General features: G+C 40.5%; 1 protein-coding gene across 2 annotated transcripts in view; it reads left to right on the top strand.

Annotated features, from left to right (window-relative positions):
* mpped1 (metallophosphoesterase domain containing 1) overlaps positions 1-20,766 on the top strand; it is a 101,223-nt gene that overhangs the window by 32,617 nt on the left and 47,840 nt on the right. For both annotated transcript variants that reach the window (XM_074698382.1, XM_074698383.1), the window contains exon 4: positions 2,997-3,222. In XM_074698382.1, the coding sequence (XP_074554483.1) occupies positions 2,997-3,222 (226 nt within the window). The remainder of the gene's footprint in view (positions 1-2,996; positions 3,223-20,766) is intronic.

The following is a 20,766-nucleotide window of genomic DNA, read 5'->3' as shown; positions in this document are numbered from 1 at the left end:
ACTTGGCAGAAAAATGTCCCTGACCTAAGTTAGAGTATTTAAAAAATACAAAGTATAAGAGATTAAAGGTGGACTTCACTTTTGTTTTTGCTCTTTTGCTTGCCGTACTCCCTCAGGTCAATCCAGTTTTCATCACACACAGCTCTTTGAAAGACCTGATCTCCAGGTAGAAGCAGCGATCCCATGCAGCTTCTTGGTTCTTTTTTGTTTGATTTTTTGCTTTCTATGAACTATTGGAGCTACTATGTTGCAGAGGTAGTGTCTGATAAATTTGCTGTGTTTGAAGACGGTAAAGGATGAGATACGAAGTCATGAGTCAAGCACACGGTTAAAGAATTTAGAAATGAACCGTCAGCTGTCTGAGTAAGACGATAACTCAAGAGTTGATGAAGAGCGTGAATGTTGTTTTATGAGATTACCATCTCACAGTGATTTAAAATCCATAAAAGTTCATATTAACAAAGTTTTCTTCAACATGATGCACACAGATTCCTTCAATGCTCAGTTTACAGCTCCAAAAGAGACTGATATCACTTAACTTTCTGCAGAATCGTTCAAGTTTAAGCACTCCAGCCAATAGTTGCGCTTCGTTTTGAAGCATTTAGACCTTTCTGTGTCGTTAACTCACCTTTGATTGTGGACTGTTTTAAGAAAATGGCAGTTAAAAATGCAGACTTTCCGGGGAGTACGGTAGCCTGGAAGTGCAAAACACTTTGTTGCCTCTGTCTTGCCTTTAATGCATGAATTGCTTTGTCCTGCTTTAATTGTGTCAGTTCTAATTTTTTTATGATAAGTTGTATGTCTTTTTCTTTTGTTTTAGGCCTTTGATAACCATACATGTTATGTATTTTCTTCTGTATTTAACTGTATTTTAATATTTAATGATTACATTTTAGGCTGCCTATTTTACAATTGACCAAGGGCTACAGCTGGAAATTTGCGGTGAAGGCTAAAGTGGCCTCTTTTACTATATAGTGAACTGAAGGGGACTGTCCATGGAAAAACAAACAAATAAATTTAACCAACCAAACTGAAAATGAAAAAAAAAAAAAAAAAAAGAACAGAAAAAATGTTAAAAAAAAGAGAGAAAAAAAAATAAAGACCTAAAAATTGAAACATTAAATAAAAAGTGAAAACATCAAAGGAAGTGCAAACAGAGGAAAATTTGCAAATACCAGCGAGAAACCACAAAAAAAAAAACAAAAAAAAAAACACAAAAGAGATAAACACTAATTACAAGAATAAAAACACAAACAAAAACACAAACAAAAAAGAACACAGAACTTAAGAGAAAAACATTTTCAGTTTTCATCTTTTTTTTTCTGTCTGTGTGTTTTGCACTTCAGGGCCGCCATAGCAGAGACACAGGTGCGGTCACTTTGGAAACACATATTACTCCAATTGGACGTCCAGAATTTGCGCACAAAAAGACTTTAACACCCCTTTATCTTTAATATGCAGTTATATGAAATACCTTTTTTATTGTTATTATTTTGGGATGAGCTGGTGTTTATTAAAGGACAATTATATGAGCCTTTCTACACACGCAGAAAAAAAAGGCAGGCAAAACGGCACCAAAAGCATCTTTTGATTGCTCGGTGGCGTGTGCGAGCATCTGCCTTTGTGAAGGTGCAGCCCCTCATTTATGGAGCTTTTTGGTGTCTGCTTGACAACTAAACACAAGCTCCCTCTGCCAAACAAATGGGAGCTGTGTCGGGGAGAAAGGGGGCGGACCCGGCCCAAACTGCAGAGACGGGCACTCTGTGACAGCTGCTTTCATCTCCTTATTATTCCTCCTTCACACTCAAGGATTTTTGGGCTTCCTAAAGTATTTCTGTCGCTCTCCCCTTCCTCTCCCCCCTGCTCTTCCTCTCTTTCTGTCACCGCACCATGATTGGCTGTTATGACAGAGCCGTCGCCTGGCTGTCAGACTCTTCTAAAGCTCGGTTTAATTACTCCTTTTCACTAACATGACACGTTCATGCACAGATGCATGCAAGAAGGAAAGTCGCTCACAATAAAAAAAAAAAAGGAAAACACAAACGGATGCTTTCAGCCGCACACTCCGTCCTTGCCGTAATAAAAACGGTGATTGAACTCTCCGTCAGCTGCTCCACCTGAAAGCAGACCCCAGATGTTTGTCAGCGCTGGTTTCCCTGTTTTCTCCACGGTGCTTTGAAAGCGGTGTGTAGCTCTTTTTGAAAGGGCTGAGCGTTCGCTGTGAGAGATGGGCGCAGATCGATGGCGCGGCCTGCTGTGCCAGGCTCTAAATAGCCAATTAAAGCCATTGAGACGGAGGAGAAAATGGGAGCTAGAGTGAAGGAGTGATTAGAGGAGAGATGATGAAAGAAAAGGAGGGAAAGATGCAGAAGCGGTCGCGGTTCGTCGTAAATGTTTAATATTCTGCATCGTAGACTTGGTTCTGCGTCTCCTCCTCATCATTCCTGCAGATAAAGATTCCCTGACGGATCGTTGAGCTCATGCTCCCATAAACAGAAGACAGCAGAGCACTGAGCTGAGACCTTGACTGATGGAGGGGAGCTGAGACAGATGTACAGATTTGCTAAAAATGAGGAGAAAACGATGGGAAAGCTCTGTCGTGTGTGGAAGCCAAACTGTCTGGGCCCCTTTTTCTACCACTTTAGTTTCCTTTGTTCACTACTTGTCCCTTCCTTTCCTCCTTCCTCTTCTCTGCTTCCCAATCCATCTACTAGAATAAGTGTATAAAAACATTGCTGCATCCCAGTGGAAATGTGTTTGTATTGTCTAAGATTTCAACTTCACCGACAAGATTTCACATAAATTTTTGACGCTTGCTATTTTGGGATATTCACTTTGGGAAACTCTTCTATTTGTCTGACCTAAACTATGAATCTGGCATTCAAATGATTTATACCTGTAAAATTAACAGTACAACTTCATCATAATTGTCTCACAGCCGATTTTACTGGTCAAAGGTCAACTTGCGTCCTTCCCTCCTTGTCTGCTCCTCCCAGGTACCCTCCCCTACGACATCAAGATAGTCATCGCTGGGAACCACGAGCTGACCTTCGACCAGGAGTTTATGGCTGATTTGATCAAGCAGGACTTCTACTACTTCCCCTCGGCCTCCAAGCTGAAGCCAGAGAACTACGAGAACGTCCAGTCGCTGCTCACCAACTGCATCTACCTGCAGGACTCTGAGGTCACCGTGAGGGGCTTCAGGATCTACGGCTCCCCCTGGTGAGTCACCTCAACCGGTTTTACTTTTTTTTTTAATTTTGACTTTTTTTGGCTTTTTGATCCAAGGATAGATCTGGATGAAGCTAATGTGTAGGGTTGCAAAAGGGGTTAAAAAAAAATCAGTAAATTTGAGGAAGGTTTCCTGAAAATTTCCATGGGAATTTTTGCTCAGGAATATTGAAAGTTTCCAGGGTTTTGTTGACATTGACCTAAAAAACAAAAAAATTCCCAGAAAACTTTGTCTCTGAAATTTTTTTAATTTTCTTTTTTTCTTCTTCTTTTTCTTATCAACTTCATGAAAGAAATGTTGATTTTTTTGTAATTTTTGCATCCATGTCTGCTTATGACAAACCAAAATGTTTAATACTTATACATGTATGTATACAACCAGGTAAACTCAAATTCCTGAGAAATCCTGTTCATTTTCCAAAAATTCCCATGGAAAGTTTCAACTTTTAAGATTTTCAGGAATTTTTGCAACCCTAATTGTGTGCAAAGGTTTTTGCAAAATCTGCAAAATGTTCTTTATGAAAATTCCAAAACTCCTTGGACCATTTTTTTGGGCGGTTATATCCCGTTTTAGTTTTGCTTTTTAGGAGCAAACAGCAAAGTGGAGCAGTTTATTTTTTCTGTCATGATGAATGATTTTAGGGGAGTACTAGCAGCGGAAACTGAGATGTTACTAGTAGGCTACATGGCTAGCTAGCTTAAACATTAAATAAACTAGGTCTATCATGACCGACTGATTAATGTTTACATTTTTCTGATAGAGGAACTACTTCTCAGATTGTTTCATATCCACATGAGAGGAACTTCTTAAAAGTACCAGAGATAATAGATCAAAAACTTGCGAACTAGCTTTTTGTAAGCTTGATAACATGGTTGCTCCAAGTGCTTATTGGATGCTGCTTTGACTTCAGTCATTTGTGATTAAGATTTGGTGTTTTAGGGAGTATTTTCAACGTTAGTCTATATTCCTTCTGTAGGAAAGTCATCATACCATGAAGGTGGTTTATTCCTGCTCTGGGATGTCTCAGATGCCTGTATAAGGTGACCAGCTGGTTAAGATCAAAGACTGTATTAAACATGGACGTAGTCTCCAGGACGTCACCCATCTATTCCTGATACAGTGAAATGAAGCAAGCCGTGGACGCAGCCACATTGGTCAAAACAACGGTTTTTAGTTTCCTTTCCAATAGCTACAGGGCACCCATTAGTCACATGAGCTGAACTGTGTCTCTGATTGGACAATCAAACAATCTTATTTTCAGAACCGCTGAGTTAAAGAAAAAATTCACCCACCATACTGAAGTCAGCGTTTCAGACCCAAGCCGTTTTTCGAACCAGGCTGTAAATTCGCTTTTTAATGCCGTTAAAGTCTGTTTTTTTGTCTGGGTGTGTACATGACTTCTGGTCTTTCTGCAGCCAGCCTCAACTAGATTCTCAATGAACAACAACTTTTAGCACTTGCACAGGCTTCATTTTTTTTTATCCAGATGCTGCCCCTTGGTTTAGATCAGGGATCTCAAACTCGTGCCATGGAGGGCCAAGAGGCTGCAGGTTTTCTTTCCAACCAAAAACTCCACCAGCTGATTTCACTGATTACCTCACCTTTAAGCAGAGGGCAGGGACTAATAAGTGAAATCAGCTGGTGGAGTTTTTGGTTAGAAAGTAAACCTGCAGCCTCTTGGTCCTCCATGGCAAGAGTTTGAGATCCCTGGTTTAGATGCTGAAGATGGTTTCATCTGGGTTGGGTTTTAGGCTCCAGGGTAAAGATGTCAGGTTGTGGTTCGACTGAGAACAGATTTGTAATCTAAGCTAAATCAATGCTAACTTTTTGTTGCACAAACCAGAACTCACCATCTGTGTCTGGTCGTTCAATGGCAACAAAAATAGATTCCCAAATCCTGATCATTCTGATCCAAATCAAACTTTTCCAACAACCAGATTCTGGAGTGGGACGCCTTCAAACAGAGTTTCTTACTCTCTAAGTTACCTTCCTTCCTTTCTTTCTAAAGAAATCCCCAACCTATACTCGACCTCAGTATGATCCACGATGATGAGACAAACTGCATGCTGCTATTTTGAGCCAGTCAAGGTCATCTCTCTGTTTGCTCATTTTGGAGCAAAGCTTGATCACGTCACGGCTCTTTTTGTGTCAGTTGTTTTTTTTCCCATTCCTTATTTAGGCTTTGCTTTTACATCCCAGGTTCTCTTGACGATACGAAACGCTATCGTGACAAAGCTTTCCCCTCTGTCCTCTTTTGAACTTCATCCGTGCAACTTTGCATCATCAACATGAATCATTTATTGACTTCTTTATTTGGCTTTCACTTGAATTACTTTCTATTTTTCCACTTCGAATCCTCGTGGACAAGCTGCTCCTTCTCCTCTGTGTGAGTGTGTGTGAGTAGTTAGGTGGTGGTCCATGATCTTCTGTGTGTGTGTGTGTATTTTTGGTGACAGGTTCCTGGGGGCTGTTGGAGTGTGTGTGTGCTTCTAGTGCTGCTGGGTAATTGGTTTGCTGTGATAGCAGCAGCGTCCCCTGAGTTTATTGCTCGGGTCTCTGCAGAGAGCTGCCCGAGGTGGACGGAGGTGAAGATGGAGATGAGAGAAAAGGATGAACGGAGAGTTTCGGGGGGCTCGAGGAGGGATGGAGAGTCAGACAGGCGACAGAGGGAGGGAGGGAAGAGATGATTTTATTCATGTTCACCGGCTGGCCCTGGCTGGTGTAATGGGCACATGAGGTGACGACCGTGTGTGAATGTGTGTGTGTGTGTGAGCCTCAGGGTGTGTTCCTGCAGCACAGAGGGGCTCCAGCTGGACGCTCTGTGTCCCCCCGTCTGCACTGTCTGCTCCCCTCTTCCTCCTCTCCCAGCCGCCCGTTAATTATTTCATCTTTGTGCTTCCCTCGTAATTTCTTGCATCCATTGATGAACATCTTTTCCTCTTCCTGCTCCTTGCTCATTTGTGTGCATTCCCTTTGGTTACATGCTCCAGAAGTATGACAATGCCTGTACTGCCATCATGAAGCCAGGCCATCCCTGCTTAATCGCCCTCAACTTGTTTCAGATCCCACAAATTCTGCATTCACTGACTTGGCTTCATGATCTGGTCTTTATGGGGACAAATGCCCGGACAAACTCCTCACAATCTCTCTTTAAACTCTCTGCCTTCTTCCCTGTGTGATTTTGTCAGAGCAGAAAGATGGCGTGGGAGCGAGGCCTCGCTCCTTCCCCTGACGCTGATGTGAGTTTACATGTGGTTTGTCGTACGGCAGAGCCGCCCTCTGTCTGAAGGGAAAGGAGAGGAGAACTCTTGTGTTTGAGGACGAGGGGAGGAGGGTAGGATGCTAAATGTGCGTGCGTGATAAGTGCGGCTGCAGTCAGAGGAAATGTGACTCAGTGGGTACGACGGCAGTCGACGCAGTTTGACTTTTATGTCTTTATTTCATAAAGTACAGAAATCCACCCTGACTGTGCCCTCCTTTCACCCTCTGACTGGTTAGAGAAACATCTTTAGGAAGCACGAGCTAATATACTGATCATGCTACATACACCAAACTAGGGCTGGACAATTAATTGAATTAAAGCCGCCATCCCAATGTAATATAATGCAATTTTCAAATCGCAAAGGCTGCAATTAAAATAGATAATAAAAAAAATAAATAAAAAGTTTCATGTGCACAGACCTGGAGGGGATATAGTAACTTGTACTTGTTCTTCCTTAAAACCAGCAAAAGTCATTATGCTGTTTTTTCTCCCAAAAAATTGCATGCTAAATTGCAATCGCAATATTGGTTAAAAAAAAAAAAAAATCTCAATTAGATTATTTTCTAAGGGCCCATCGTTGACAGGTAAAAGCCCCTAATAAAATTATAACAAGGGCCCAGAAAATAAAACCACTGGTGGTGCCCCTGCTGGAAGTTAATGTGTTGAAGAAGAAAACAAACAAGTGTAAGGATGTAAGCGACTTTAAAAACCTGTTATAGTTAAAAGACAACTGAGTCAGAGCATCGCCAAAAACTGTAGCTGTAGTGGGGTGTCTGTAAAAGTGGTCCAAGCAATGAAAACCAGAGAACTGGATGAGTGTTGGGGGTAAAAGTTGTCCTGTATGGTTTCATCCAACCAAAGAGTCGATAGAGCTCAAACTGCTGGCTCTGATGTTTGACTTATGTCCACAAATGCAACCCACAATGGACGCAAAGGAGTTCAAGGTGCTGATTTGGTGTCGAGATCTGTTTGGTCAATTCTGCCCATAATAACTTTTATAATAATAATATTAACTTTTAGTTGTATATCACTTTTTAAAAACAGATGTTTACAAAGTGTTTTAAAAGCCAGAACATAAAAACAAACACAAGCATCAAACATGGAACACAAGCTTTGATCCGTAAAAGCTAAAAACATCAGTCAATGGGAAAAACAGAACAAAAATAAATAAAATAAAATAAAAGGCAAAAAAGGGGTTGGGAGCACAGAACAGGACAGCAGGTATTAAAAGGACAATTTAAAGAGTGATAATAAAATAAAATAATGAAATAATAATAAAAGTGATGATAAAATAATGAACAAGAAATAAAACAGTGAAACCAAGTTAAGATGGAAATAAAAGAGATACAAGATAAAAGACAAGATAAAGGACAAAAAGATCATACATAAAAGTGAGTTTCTAAAAGAGACTTAAAGGAAGCGACTGACTGCACACATTATCTCCTCTGGCAGCTCTGATGGAGAAAGCTTGATCATCTTTGGTTTTGAACCTCGACTTTCGAACGACCAGAAGGCCTACGCCAGAGGACCTAAGGCTGCGAGGTGGCTTGTATGGCAAAAGTAGCTCTGCTCATGGACTTCAAGGTACCAGGTACCACAGCCCACTTTCAGAGCTCTAGAAGAGTCCATGTCCAATCAGATCAGAGCATTTTTAACCTGGGCTAATGAGGAGGGAGTCAACACCATAATTGGTCGACGGTGTTCAGGCTGAATATTCAGAAAAACAGCAAATTTTGAAAAAGAAAACTTCAAACTTTTTTTTTTAAACTTTAAATATCTTGTTTCTAGGAGCTGTTTTGTCCACACATGGGGCCTTCTTGTGGGAACTTAAATGAACACAAAACTAGACCCGAAGTATTAATCACCAAAAACTTCAGAGTATCCATTAAGTCCTTCAGTTGAAAAACCAGACGAGGTCTTTTGAGGCTGTTGGACACAAAAACGAAGAGAAAAACAAGGCTGAGCACAAAACTCAAGACACGATGAATACAGTGAAGACGGGAGGTATAAAAGCTTTATTTAACAATACAAAAGACTGTTTTTGAAGGTTTTTATTTGTCTTAGGATAAACATCTGAAGGAGGTACAGTAAATCCGTTAGATTGTCCTTGTAAGCCTTCCTGTATTTTGTCAACTTTTATTTCTAACCACGGTAAACTGCATCTTAACTCCAAACTTTTTTCAGTTAATAAGCTGAGATTTGAACCTGCAAGGCATAGTGAAGGCAATTTGTGACACATTAAAGCTCCTGTAAACAACTTTTTTCAATGTGTCAATTTGGCGCCCCCTCTGGACAAAGTAGTACATCTGCAATTTTCGCCAATCCTGAACTGTACATGCACAAGTAGCGTTTCATGCGCCTCATAGTACAATTTCCTAAGTCAATTTTTTTGTAAATAAAATAATTAAGTCAATGATAATGTAGATAATTTAAACATAATATTGTAAATAGAAATACAAAAATAAAGGCAATTATGCTAAGAAGCTAACGGTGTTCTGGTAAGAAATCTTAACCTGATGTCTAACTCAAATGCAGCACAGCAGTAAAAAAAAATGCTCACAGAAGCTTTAAATCAAATTCAACAGCTTTTTACTAAACACTGTATTTGTGTAACCTTCCCTTTCAATATTTCACCCTGTTTTATCTCAAAAAGTTAGATTTCTGACTTTGTATTCTTACCATCTTTGTCTTTGTTTCAGTAACCTTAGTGTCTGATGCAAAATGCTTGTTGATGAAGAATAAACAAACCCTTCTGTGCTCTTACCTCCTCTACACGCACCCAACTCCGGAAACATTAATTAAGTACAGGGTGCGCACAGCCTTTGATTTATTTGCCAAAAAAAAAAAAAAATACAATGCAGCGAGTCTGAATCTTCTCCAGAAATAAAGCACAACAGGAGCTACTCAACACATGAAAAATGCTCCGGAGCTATATTTAGGAAACCATTTTTTTATGATGTCAAGTTCCTCCACCAAAGACAACGTCTCGGTTTCCTCCCTCAGAGCGGCTTTAATCTCCCGTACTATAGGAACAAATAATGATGCCAGCATGGCGAGAAATATTCAGTGCTCTCAGTGTGTTACCTACATTTCATGCAGTTTAATAAAAGCAACAACATGCTCTGCTGCTTTTTTGTTGGGAGGATTCAGATCAGACTTAGCTGCACAGAAATAAATACAGATGAAAGCAATCCAGCTTTTAAGCACAGATTTAAATGGTATTAATTGTCCTTCATTTGTTAATTAAAACTGATCTCCGTTGCACTGTTACTGGACCAAATATGTCTTTAAAAACTGAACTTTTGTAATCGAACATTAAGTCAGAAAGTACATAATAGTTCCACCAGCTGGTATCGCAGATCTTGGACGCTCCGTATCTCAGAACTACTCTCTACTCATAATTTAGCGACTAAGATGCTCGGCAGCAGAAACCAATCTGGCAACCCGGGCAGATTACATCTGAGTCATTATTAATAATGAGCCGTACGGCCCGGACGTGCAGCTTTGCACATTTACTTATCTGCTCGTCTGCGGGTACAAACACGGCCATGAGTATGCGCTTCTCGCTCTGTGCAGGTTTTTTTATCAGCAGCTAATTAAGAAGAGAAGTCATGTCTGTTTGAAGAGTGAACGACCACTTCTTTAACAAAAGCCTCCATCACAGAGGTTCACTCATATCAAACACTGTATGCATCACATCCATATTGAAGGTATTCCAATGCATTTTCATCCTCAAGGTCCAATCCTATGCAGAACTTCTCCAGACTTGATGAGTTTTTGTTGATCTTGAAGATTGTCTCTCAGTACATGTGTGAAAACAAAATTGGCTCAAGCTCCTCAAAGTAAATGTTTTCTGTTTTCTTAAGTCCTCAGCAACAATTAACCAGGTGTCCTTGGGTTTTGTAAACAAACTTTTCAAACTGTGGATACATGACGGACGTTTTTCTTTTATTCAGTGGTATTTATTACAAATTAAAGGTGTCAAAAAAGAACAAAAGTCGCCTTCCAGCAAAAACAATCTTTGTGTGATGCTTTAAGATACTCAGCAGAATAAAAAGTAACTGAAGTAGTTTTAAAACTTTTAACATCAGCACAGTAAAAGTGAAGATTACAGTAAAAAAAGTTTTATTTTGGTCAAACTTTTGAAGTGCAAAACAAAAAATGATTGAATCAGACTTTAAACTGTTTATAAAATAAATCCCACTGTGAAAACTTGTCTATCCTGACTTTAATGCACAGCGTGCAATTTGCAAAGAAAAAAAAAATCAAGGAGGTGAGTTTTGAAAAATAAAGAGTCAGAAATTCTGGTTGCTCAATAACAATTAAAACAGTTGCTTTTTCAACATTATGTCTATTAGATATTTTGACGTTGCGGGCAGGCTCCACAAGGCATTGGGGCAAAGAGGGTGGCTGAGGCAGAATTACTTTTTTTTAATCTTAAACTCTAAGATGTCTTCTAAATGGTTTTTGCCTTTTTGATACTGGTACTCCTGTTACATCACTGCCTGCAAACTTTATAGGTGCAGTCACGCTGGTCATCCATACCAAGCTAAGGCTTCAACCCTAGTCCAGTCAGTTAAGTTTGACCACTGTGACAGAGAGTATACCATACTCAGGTAGAGAACACTTCCTTAGCTTTAGCACACTTTGGAGAGGTGTGCTTCGGCGTGGTACACTTCATACACGAGCATAAGTACACATAAGTAATGAGGACATAAGGTATAATCCATGACTCATAATCACTGCGCTGGTGTTCAAGAGCTGTGTCAGACCAAAACACTTAACATGAGCCAGAAAGTCACTAAACTCATAGCCATGTTCTCACAATTCATAATCCAACCCAATCCAGCTTTATTTATATAGCACCTTTCAAAACAAAGTTACAAGGTGCTTCACAATAAAACACAACACAGTTGAGCTCACAGAAATAAAACAATAAAACAATAAAACAAATCACAACAATAAAACAACATAAAAGGTCAATAAAAAGCAGGACAATAAAAGATGGTTTTAAGAAAGATGATAATGAGTTTGCCTGCATGAGACCCTCCTGCTGGAGGATCTCAGACAACAGCCAGGCTCATAGAGAGCATGGAGGTAAAAAATATAAGCGAGAGCCTGGCTGTTAAGGGCTTTGAAAGCAAGCAATAAAATCTTAAAAACAAATCTAAAACTCACAGGTAGCCAGTGGATGGCAGCAAGGACTGGCGTTATATAGCCATTTCTTAAAGTGCGGGTTAAAAGCCTGGCAGCAGCATTTTGAATCATTTGCAGTCTTTGGATATTACGGTTACGGTGATGTAGACGGGGCGTCGTGCCCAAATCTGATTCATATTGGAGTCGTGTGACTGTGGGTTGCACTGGCTTGTGTTTGACTACAGTTTTGATTGATTGTAGTGAAGTTTACTTTGACACAAAACTTGCGCCATCTACAGGAGGAAGGATGACATGCATTCAGTGAGGTCTGAGCAGAGATGGAGACGTAAGGATGCATCAGTATCAATATCGATATCGGCCAATGTCTGTCATTTTTTAAACATATCAGCATCGCCCGATGTTTAAAAGCGGGCCGATATTTACTCATTAGCTGCCAACCATTTTCAGAGCATCTTTAACGATCTTTTAAGACCCAAATAATCTTGTTTTCTATGACTATTTAAACACCAAAACTACCTAAGAAGAGTAGACTCTCTTCTTTCATGTCTGTCTTTCTGTTTTTGATCTAAAAAGCAGACAAAATGTACTTTTTTGATCTCGTTTACCTTGGGCGCTCCATCCTTTGATCCTCTCCATGGTCGTCTTTTCTCGCGATCACACCACTCTTTCTTTCTGAACTACCTCAACCTATCATCTTAGATTATTTTTGTAACCGCAATATTGAAATTTGATATCAGTATCAGACAAAATATTCATATCGGTGCATCCCTACCCCAAGGTTGAGAGATTTGACCCCAGCTCAAGAACTCTGGACATTTCTAGATAACTTCAAGATTGTTCAACCTCTTCTTCAATCACATTTCACTTCAACTTTGAAGACAGGGCTGCTACATTTTCAAAGTTTATTGCTCAAACATCCACTGAATGGAATAAATACATATTTCATTCACAATTTGGATCACCGTTACAGCGTGGTTTCATTGGGGTTTCATCAGAAACAGTCAAAATAAATTACACCGAGTGTTCACTCAACCACTGCAACCAGTCTGAACCATTGATGTGTGTTTTTTAAGATTCTGGACAACAAAGGAGGAAGATGTCAAACTGTGGATACTCACACACTGGTGTTTTTTTAGGGAAAAATTGGACATCGACAGCCTAATTTTAGCCTGTTTTCCAGGCGATGGCAGACATGTAAAACCACGACAAGAGACTATTTGGCTGGAGGGTTTTTGACAGATGCTTGGAATAATTGAATTTAAGGGGGCAGACCTAATAACTTTTAAAGTAATAGGGTTAGAGACTTGGTTGTAGATCCCATGGGAGTGTTTTTACAGTGAGGATTTCAACCAAACTGAACCATTTATTGGCGCATGGAGCCAGGTACCATCTTCGATCTGACTCTGTAGAGACTGTGAGCGAATCATGAACGTGCAGGGGCAGATGAGGAGAGCTTGTTGGTATTAATGGGTTAATCTCTCTAAATGTTTATTATGAACGCCTCTGAGAGGCAGAAGACAGTCTGCAAGTTTTCAGACACGAGGAGACAAAGTCGTCTGTTTGTTGACGGGGGATTTGTGGGGTGCGACAGAGGAGGAAAAACGAGAGACCCTTTTTTTTTCTTCTTTAAATGAAAACGGCAGAAATGTATCGCTCCCCACTGCTCCGCACGGAATAATTAAGGACGGAGATGCAAAAGACTCCTTAATTAGATTTTTTAATTATTGAGGATTCACTTCTCCTTCTATAGTGGCCCAATTAAGAAAGCTCATCAAAAACTAAAGAGATGAAGAGAGGCCTCCTCCTCTTCTCTTCCCCCACCTCCTCCATCTCGTCTCCCCCCATCTCCTCTTCTTCAGCTCTCTCATTTGACAGAAATGGACTACCTGCTCAGCGTTTGAAGGCTTGTCCTCGCTGATGAGCGAGAAATGGAAAGGACTCTCGGTGACTTTAATTAACTTGCTTGTTTTCACGGCCGCGGTGAAAGTAAAGCAAAGCGGAGGGGAGGAAAAGGTAAAATGCAGCGGTGGCACTAAAGCTTTTCCTTCAACGATAATGAGTCTAATGATGGCGGCGATGGCATGAAGGTAATTTGACCTTCTTTCTCTTCTCGGAGCAGTTTGAGTCGGCTTTGTTCTCCTGATGAGGAAACGTTTCAGAGACTGAAGTTTGAGCGGCGGAGAGGAAAGAATGAATGAATCCAACTTCCGCCAGCTCTTTCCCATTTTAAAGTCTATTAATTACAAACTGTGTTCAGTTTTTAGACTGAATTCCTTCCTCCCTTCCAGGCAGACACTGGCTTCACGTCGAATCAGGATGCTGTGAGAATTATCTTGCAAAGCCTTTGCTTGAAAGCAAATTCATCAGTGAACATTTGGGGTCTTTTTCTCTTTGTCATCGTAGTTATGAAGCTGCAAATAAACACTTTTTTTTTCCAAAAGAAAGTTCTAAACAAGTCTTTAAAAGTTTCAAGGGGCAGAATTCAACAATTACAGAAGATGGAGGGATTAAAAATGTATTTTCTTTCTTCTGTAAAGGTTGAATTCTTGAGTTTTGCAAAATGCTCACCAGCTGAGTGAAGACACAGGCCAATTCTTAAATTCTTTAAATAAAATTAAAGAGCAGCAGCCGCTTAAAGGTGTGCCAACCATGTTGGTCTGCTCTGAAGCTAAGTTGCAAATAGTGTTACGTAGAATGGCAACAAAAGCACTTCTGTTTGAGTAAGTTTTAGGAGAAGCAGATAGTCCTCTTCCTCACGTATTATTTAGGAATGCAGTTTAAGACTTCCTTCCTCTGGGCACTACTCAGACCCTTCTTTTGGCAAAAGTCAGACAAAGTTTTCCTCTGCTAACACATTAAATACCATTTATAGTGTATATTTTAGAGGCTTCAGTGCATTTTTTGCGTTTGCTGTAGAGTACAGTGATTAGCAGAGTTAAGAAAAAGTCCATCCAGAAGATGATCTTGCTGTCTCTGCAGGTCTCTACACTTGTTACACCCTGAAGTTTGTCCAGACATCTTTAGCAGCTGAAAACACCTGACAACACATCAGCATCCTCTGCCTCTGTCTTAGCCTTGATTGTTTTCAAGTTTTCACAATCCTCAGGAGATTTCAAGCTCTGCCTAGTTTTACTGGCCTTATGTGTGCTTTTGGAAAGCTGGCCAATCAGACAAAAAGGAGGCCTTGAAGAGATGGGAGCTAAATTGCCCGATTAAGACAGAGCCTGACTTAAACACAATAAGGAGTTAGATTTTAAAATTGGCTCTTCCACAGAAGCTCTTCATGATTTACATGGCAAAAAAGGTCTTATTCATACTAGAAGAAGGAACATGAGAAGCTGGAGAAATACCAAGGACTGAAGGAAGAGCTAGTAAGATGTGGAGTGTGAGGGTCACAGTGGTGCCAATTGTGGTTAAGACACTGGGGAATGTAACATCCAAGCTGGGTGGATGATGGCTCCAGTAGATACGGGGAACAACATCTGAGATCAAGCTTGGTACAGACACAGTATGCACACATCTAATGGCGTTTCCACTGACCAATCCTGGAACAGGTCCCCAAATAACTGAGATGAGCAGTCCCACTTTTTGGCACCCTTTCATAGGGGTGCCAGACTAAACCAATCAGATCTCAGAAGGTGGAGCAACAACACTGCAGTGCAGACCATTGATTGGTCGAAAGAATCGTCACTTACCGTGCAACAGCAGCTGTATTTCTCCAGGAGGCAAACAGTCTTCTCTGAAACAAAGCTTGGTTGCACTTTGTATCAAAGAGCTACATGGAAATCACAAAGAGAACGAATTGCTGGATGTCTTCCATCGTTGCTCTTTGTTTACTGTGTCACGTTTTTCTTCCTTGTCGGGTTACACTGTGTTGCGCTGATATGGCGTCACACTGTTATGTTACTGATGAGGCTGTCAGCATCAGGTTTACACGTCCCCTACCATGAGGGGGCATGGTTGGCTGTGGAAATGCAAACAGGACCACGCTCAACCGAGCCAACCCGTACCAAACCATACTGATCTAAACCGGATTGCTTGGTGGAAACAGAGCTTTAGATACACCAGCTCAACTGTTCAAACCTTGTGGTTGGCAAAAATGCATGCAAAACGGCCCTCTTTGGAGCCCAAAAACGTGTGCTAGAGTGCCCACTTAGTGACAAAGGTGTGCTCAAGTTCTCTCTTGGGTGTCAAAAACACATGCTTAAGTGCCCGCTTGGGTGGTTAAAACATGATAACCATGGCTTAAGTCCCCCTGAAAACACACAGAACTTAGTGCTCTCTTGAAAAGAAAGAATGTGCTGTATGTGCCTTTTTTTTCCCCCCTGCCCTTCATAAAGTCTGTGCATCCCACTGGTAGAGGGGATACCTTCTTGGCACGCCTGGGGCCTCTTCGTACCAACTGAGCTTGGTTTAAAGTCCACAGCCTACCTGAGTTCTGTTGCAGACCATCCCTGTGTTCCATACCTTTTCGACCACAGTGTACCCATCTTCTGACAGCCAGAATAACGCTCCATGTCACAAAGCTCATATCGACTCAGACTGGTTTCTTCAACATGACGATGAGTTTACTGACTCAAGTGGCTTCCACAGTCACCAGATCTCAGTCCAGTTGAGCTTCTTTGGGATGTGGTGGAACGAGAAATTCTCATGATAGATGTGTGATGCTGAGGATTAACTGGTAAAATGGGTTCTGACTCTGTGTAGACATAAACAGTATAAATTGCTTTTTATCATCTGTGTTCCCATTAGATTATTCTCGATAAAGCTGAGTCAATATTCGTCGTTCCAAAGTTTCCAGTTACACTGCATTGCTGTCTCTGCAGTATGAATTTCAGTTTTGTTTTGTTTTTTTCAGGAAGAAAGGAATCATAGGAGAATAATTTGAAGATGTTTGTTACAGTCAGTTGAACTGACAAATTTCTAGTTGGTTATTAAAGCATAAAAAAGATAAATAAACCAGAAGAAAATGGTGAGAGTGATGGAAACCTCCTCTAAAGTTGTTCATTTCTGAAGCCTGTCTAAATGAACTGAGACCAATGGCTGCCTGGGAGGAAGAAAATCAATCTAAAAACATGTGGTAGCTTCTGAGTAATGTAATGTATGCACGGTTTGTAGTCAATGGGCCAAAACATGCAGCTCCACCACTGCGCTGCTTGCTTTATAAAAAGACGAGGAGACGTACGGCTGGGAGTCGCTTTGCTTTTCTGGGCCTCCTCACCAGAGCCCACACTAAATTAACATCCGAGTCACTCCGAGACTCTCTTCCCCCTCTGGGCCCTGTCCTCTCCTCTCCCCTCGTTTGCTTCATCCCTTCGTTCCTCCGTCTCCCACCTCCATCCCCGTAGCCCCTACAGTCCCACAGGAGCCAAATAAAGTAGCCTACGAACACTGAGCATTAATAAACGGGCACCGAAGGGGGGCTGGGAGAGGAAATAAGGAGGGAAAAAAATGTCCTACTTTAACACTTGTCACTTTCCCACCCTCTCACACTCCCACCCCTCCTTTCCCTCTTTTTTTCCTTCCTATTCCTCTCCAATTTCTGTAAGTGCTGCCAGTCTGCAGGCCTGTCGCTGAATAAACAGTTATGGAGGGAGGAAGAGCAGACGAGAGGACATTTACTGTGTCGTTTCCCTGGGGGGATTTCTCTTTAAATTACCTGTTAAATGGCCTCCAGGGGCAGGACTTCAACATGCGTGGGTGTGTGTGTGTCAGCGTTTGTGTGCACGCTTGTGTGTTATGGCACGCTACGGGGCATTTTCCTCCATTTCACACATGCCTTCCCTCCCCAAGGCATGTGGCATTGTGGAGGAAAAAACTGAATTAAAGTGATTCTGTCCTTATGTTCCTCCTCGCCTCAGTCTCCCCCTCTCTCTTACACGCACACACACACACACACACACACTCCACTCCCCACTTCTTCTTCTCCTTTCCGTCTCGCCAGTTCATCAGCGAGCGGTTATGTTCGGTGTTTGACCGCAGAGTCCAGGGAGTCAGGATGCTGTGGCCCGCTGTAAAAAGTGTCCACATGGGGAGCCCTATCGCCTCCCTTTCTCCCTTTTCTTATCCAAACACTTAAAACCAGCGGATGAGATGATTCTCCCTCTGAATGCAGTTTCATTTACTGCAGCAATTTAGCACAAACAAATGTGTTCACTGCGAAGGAAGGCAGATTAACTCAGATTGATCCACTTGCATTAAAATGAGCAGGATAAACATGGTGATGCACTGAAATAAAGAGGCTGCGTTTTTCACTGTTTTGCATAAACTGATGTTCTTAGAAGTATTTCGTTCTCATTTTAGATTAAATTTTCTTTTTTTTCCTCAGAGTCAATCTCCGACTGTTGATTTAAGCCTTGCATTTTGTCTACTACAATGCTTATTAGCCACATTGCGTTAAACCCTTTATTTTCACTTGAATATAAAATAAAGAGAAGAAACTCTACGAGCTTAAGTGAGACGTGCAACACAAAATTACCCCCTTTGAACATGATGTTTGCTTTATTTACACCTCCTCATACAAATATCTCACCCTTTTGACTTCTATTTATCATCATAAAGCTTAACATTGAAATGAATATACTGGAGGTATGTGACCACAGACCTTTGGCTGATGATTGATGTTTCTTCTGTTCCCACTGTTGTGTCAAAGTGAAGCCAAAATACCCCCCACAGAGGGTGCTGTCATCGCTTGAGTGGCAGAGTTTTATTCAGAAGAAATTAGCTGATGGAGCTGCAATATTAGAACATTTTTTTACCAAATCTCAGCCCTAAAGTGCAAAAAGCTGAAATCTTATCAAGTGTTTTTTTTCTTGTTTTCAGCAGAAAATATCTTTTAAGACTTAATATGAGCCACCTGACCAGTCCAGAAAAATGTTTTGTTTCAGATTGTTTAAAAACAAAATGAGGTCTGAATTGCTTGTAACAAGTTTAAAAAAAAATCTGCCAATGGAACAGAAGTAAAGTGACTTGTATTAAGACATTATTCGAGATTTAAGCAAATTTTCGAGCAAATTTTTCTTATTACAATGACAGATTTTTTTACTTGTTAGAAGTAATTCAGACCTCTTTTTTCTCTTCAAATAACTTGAAACAACTTAAAACAAGACAAAAGCACTTGATAAGATTTCAGTTTTTGCCATGTATGATCTACACAAAACGCACCAAAACTCCCTCAGTGAGCACCTTGGAGCATCATTTGTCAACAGAGGTGTCAATCACAATGTCACATCACTGTTTTTACAACTTAAAATATTTATCAAAAAAATAGACACTCGGCCAAAAATTATTAGAACATCTGACAGATCTGGAAATGTTGATCTTTGTTTTTGTCTCCAAATTATGATGATGAATCCATTGCTCTGAGCTGAACAAATATCAGATACAGTGAGTCCTTCTGTTTTTATTGACTTTTAACTTTAATATTTGTTTGGTCCACTTTCTGCTGCAGGTACAGCATCACATGTGTCAGTATATCTTCCAAAGTCCTGTACAGCAGATCTGTCCAGTGGCCCAGATTTGCTGAATGTTGTTGAGGTCTGGACTCAAGGGAGCCAGCGGATTAATTTCAGTACTCCTTTTTAAACAGGAAATGACCCAAACCTCCTTATGGTGGCTCTGTTCTGTGATATCCACAGCTTAATGATGACTGACTTTAGGTATTCAAGTTTGTTTCATAGGTATTTCAACAGCCAGTTCCACAAAATCAACTGTAACATCTTAAATGTGTGTGTTCTAGTACCTTTGGCCACCACTGCACAAAAACTGAATCTACTTGATTGATGGAGACCATGTTTGAGGAACTCCTCAGTGTAGTCCATTATGTAATGAGGGGTGTTACATCATTTAAATGTAGAACGGCTGTGGCTCAGTGGTAGAGTTGTTGTCTCTCAATCATAAAGTCGAGGGATCTCATCCTCCTACAGTCACAATGCTAAGTGTCCTGAACTCCAGTCTTCTCCCTCAGCTGTGTAGTGATGTTCTGACCAAAGCAACTAATGGGTCTTAGGCCATGTCCCCACTTAGCTGGGTATTTTCAAAAATGAGAATCCCCCTCTTGTAAGTTTTTAAAAATGTTTTCGTCCACATGCAGTGGGCAAATCCGCTGGTAAGTGTGGCTCAAGGCATACCAAACCCATATTTGACGGTGTTTTCCAGAAGTAAAACCTGTGCCAGCTACTCAGAATGAGCCCCGTCATTCAGCTGTGATGTTTGAGAACCAAAAAGTCTGTTTGCCAGCGTCCACACAAAACCATGGAAACGAGTTTTCAGTAAACATTGTTTTTAATGACAAAAAGCTGTGGTTTCGTTTGGATGGCAAGCGTAAACATATAAAAATTTATGCGGTTTCCCAAATACCTGGCTACGTTTGGACATGGCCTTATGTAGGTTTGCAAATTTTCAGCAATTTATAACATTGGAAACTTTTCATGAGAATTTTCAGAAATTGGCGTGCATTGACAGGAATATTTGGGAGTTAGTACTAACTGCATTTAGCTGGTCACACACCTGTGTAAATATTAAACATTTGTTTTTTTTATAAGCAGAAAAACATGCACACATGTAATGCAATATATTTGAATCAAATACACTTAAAAAAAATAATAAAAAAAACAATGTAAGTTGGAATGAAACACAGAAAATTTCCGATATTCCTAAGCTAAAATTCCTATAAAAAATTTTCTGGAAACTTTCTGGAAGTTTCCCAGAAATTTCCAACCCATTTGATAGCTTATTTTACTGTGGATCTGAGTTGTGGCGATTCCAAGCCCATTTAGCCAAATCAACATGTGGATCATAATCGGAAAAGAGTGATCAGCTGTGGCGACTATGAAAAGGAAAAAGCTAAAGAAAGAAGATGATGATAACATTTTGGAAATATATTTCCCTCAGACCGTTTTTCCCCTTTGGCTGTTTTTGGTACTGTAGGAGGAACCCACAAACCTATAAAATAAGATCAGGTGCAATCAGTCATCCTCAGCTTACCTTTAGGTTGTGTTTCTAAAAGAGGTCAACATTAAGTCATTTAATCAAGCAAACTAGTTTCTTTAAGCTTTGGAAATATTTAGCGTGGCTCACAGCTCAGATCATCAAGTTGTCCCTTGTCAAACAAACA

This window comes from Halichoeres trimaculatus, unplaced genomic scaffold (assembly GCF_033239565.1).
Source record: "Halichoeres trimaculatus isolate MK-OKI-2021-1 unplaced genomic scaffold, fHalTri1.1 fHalTri1_scaffold_21, whole genome shotgun sequence".
Lineage (NCBI taxonomy): Eukaryota > Metazoa > Chordata > Actinopteri > Labriformes > Labridae > Halichoeres > Halichoeres trimaculatus.
The sequence above is the reverse complement of the archived record's forward strand: the minus strand, read 5'-3'. Positions and strand labels throughout refer to the sequence as shown.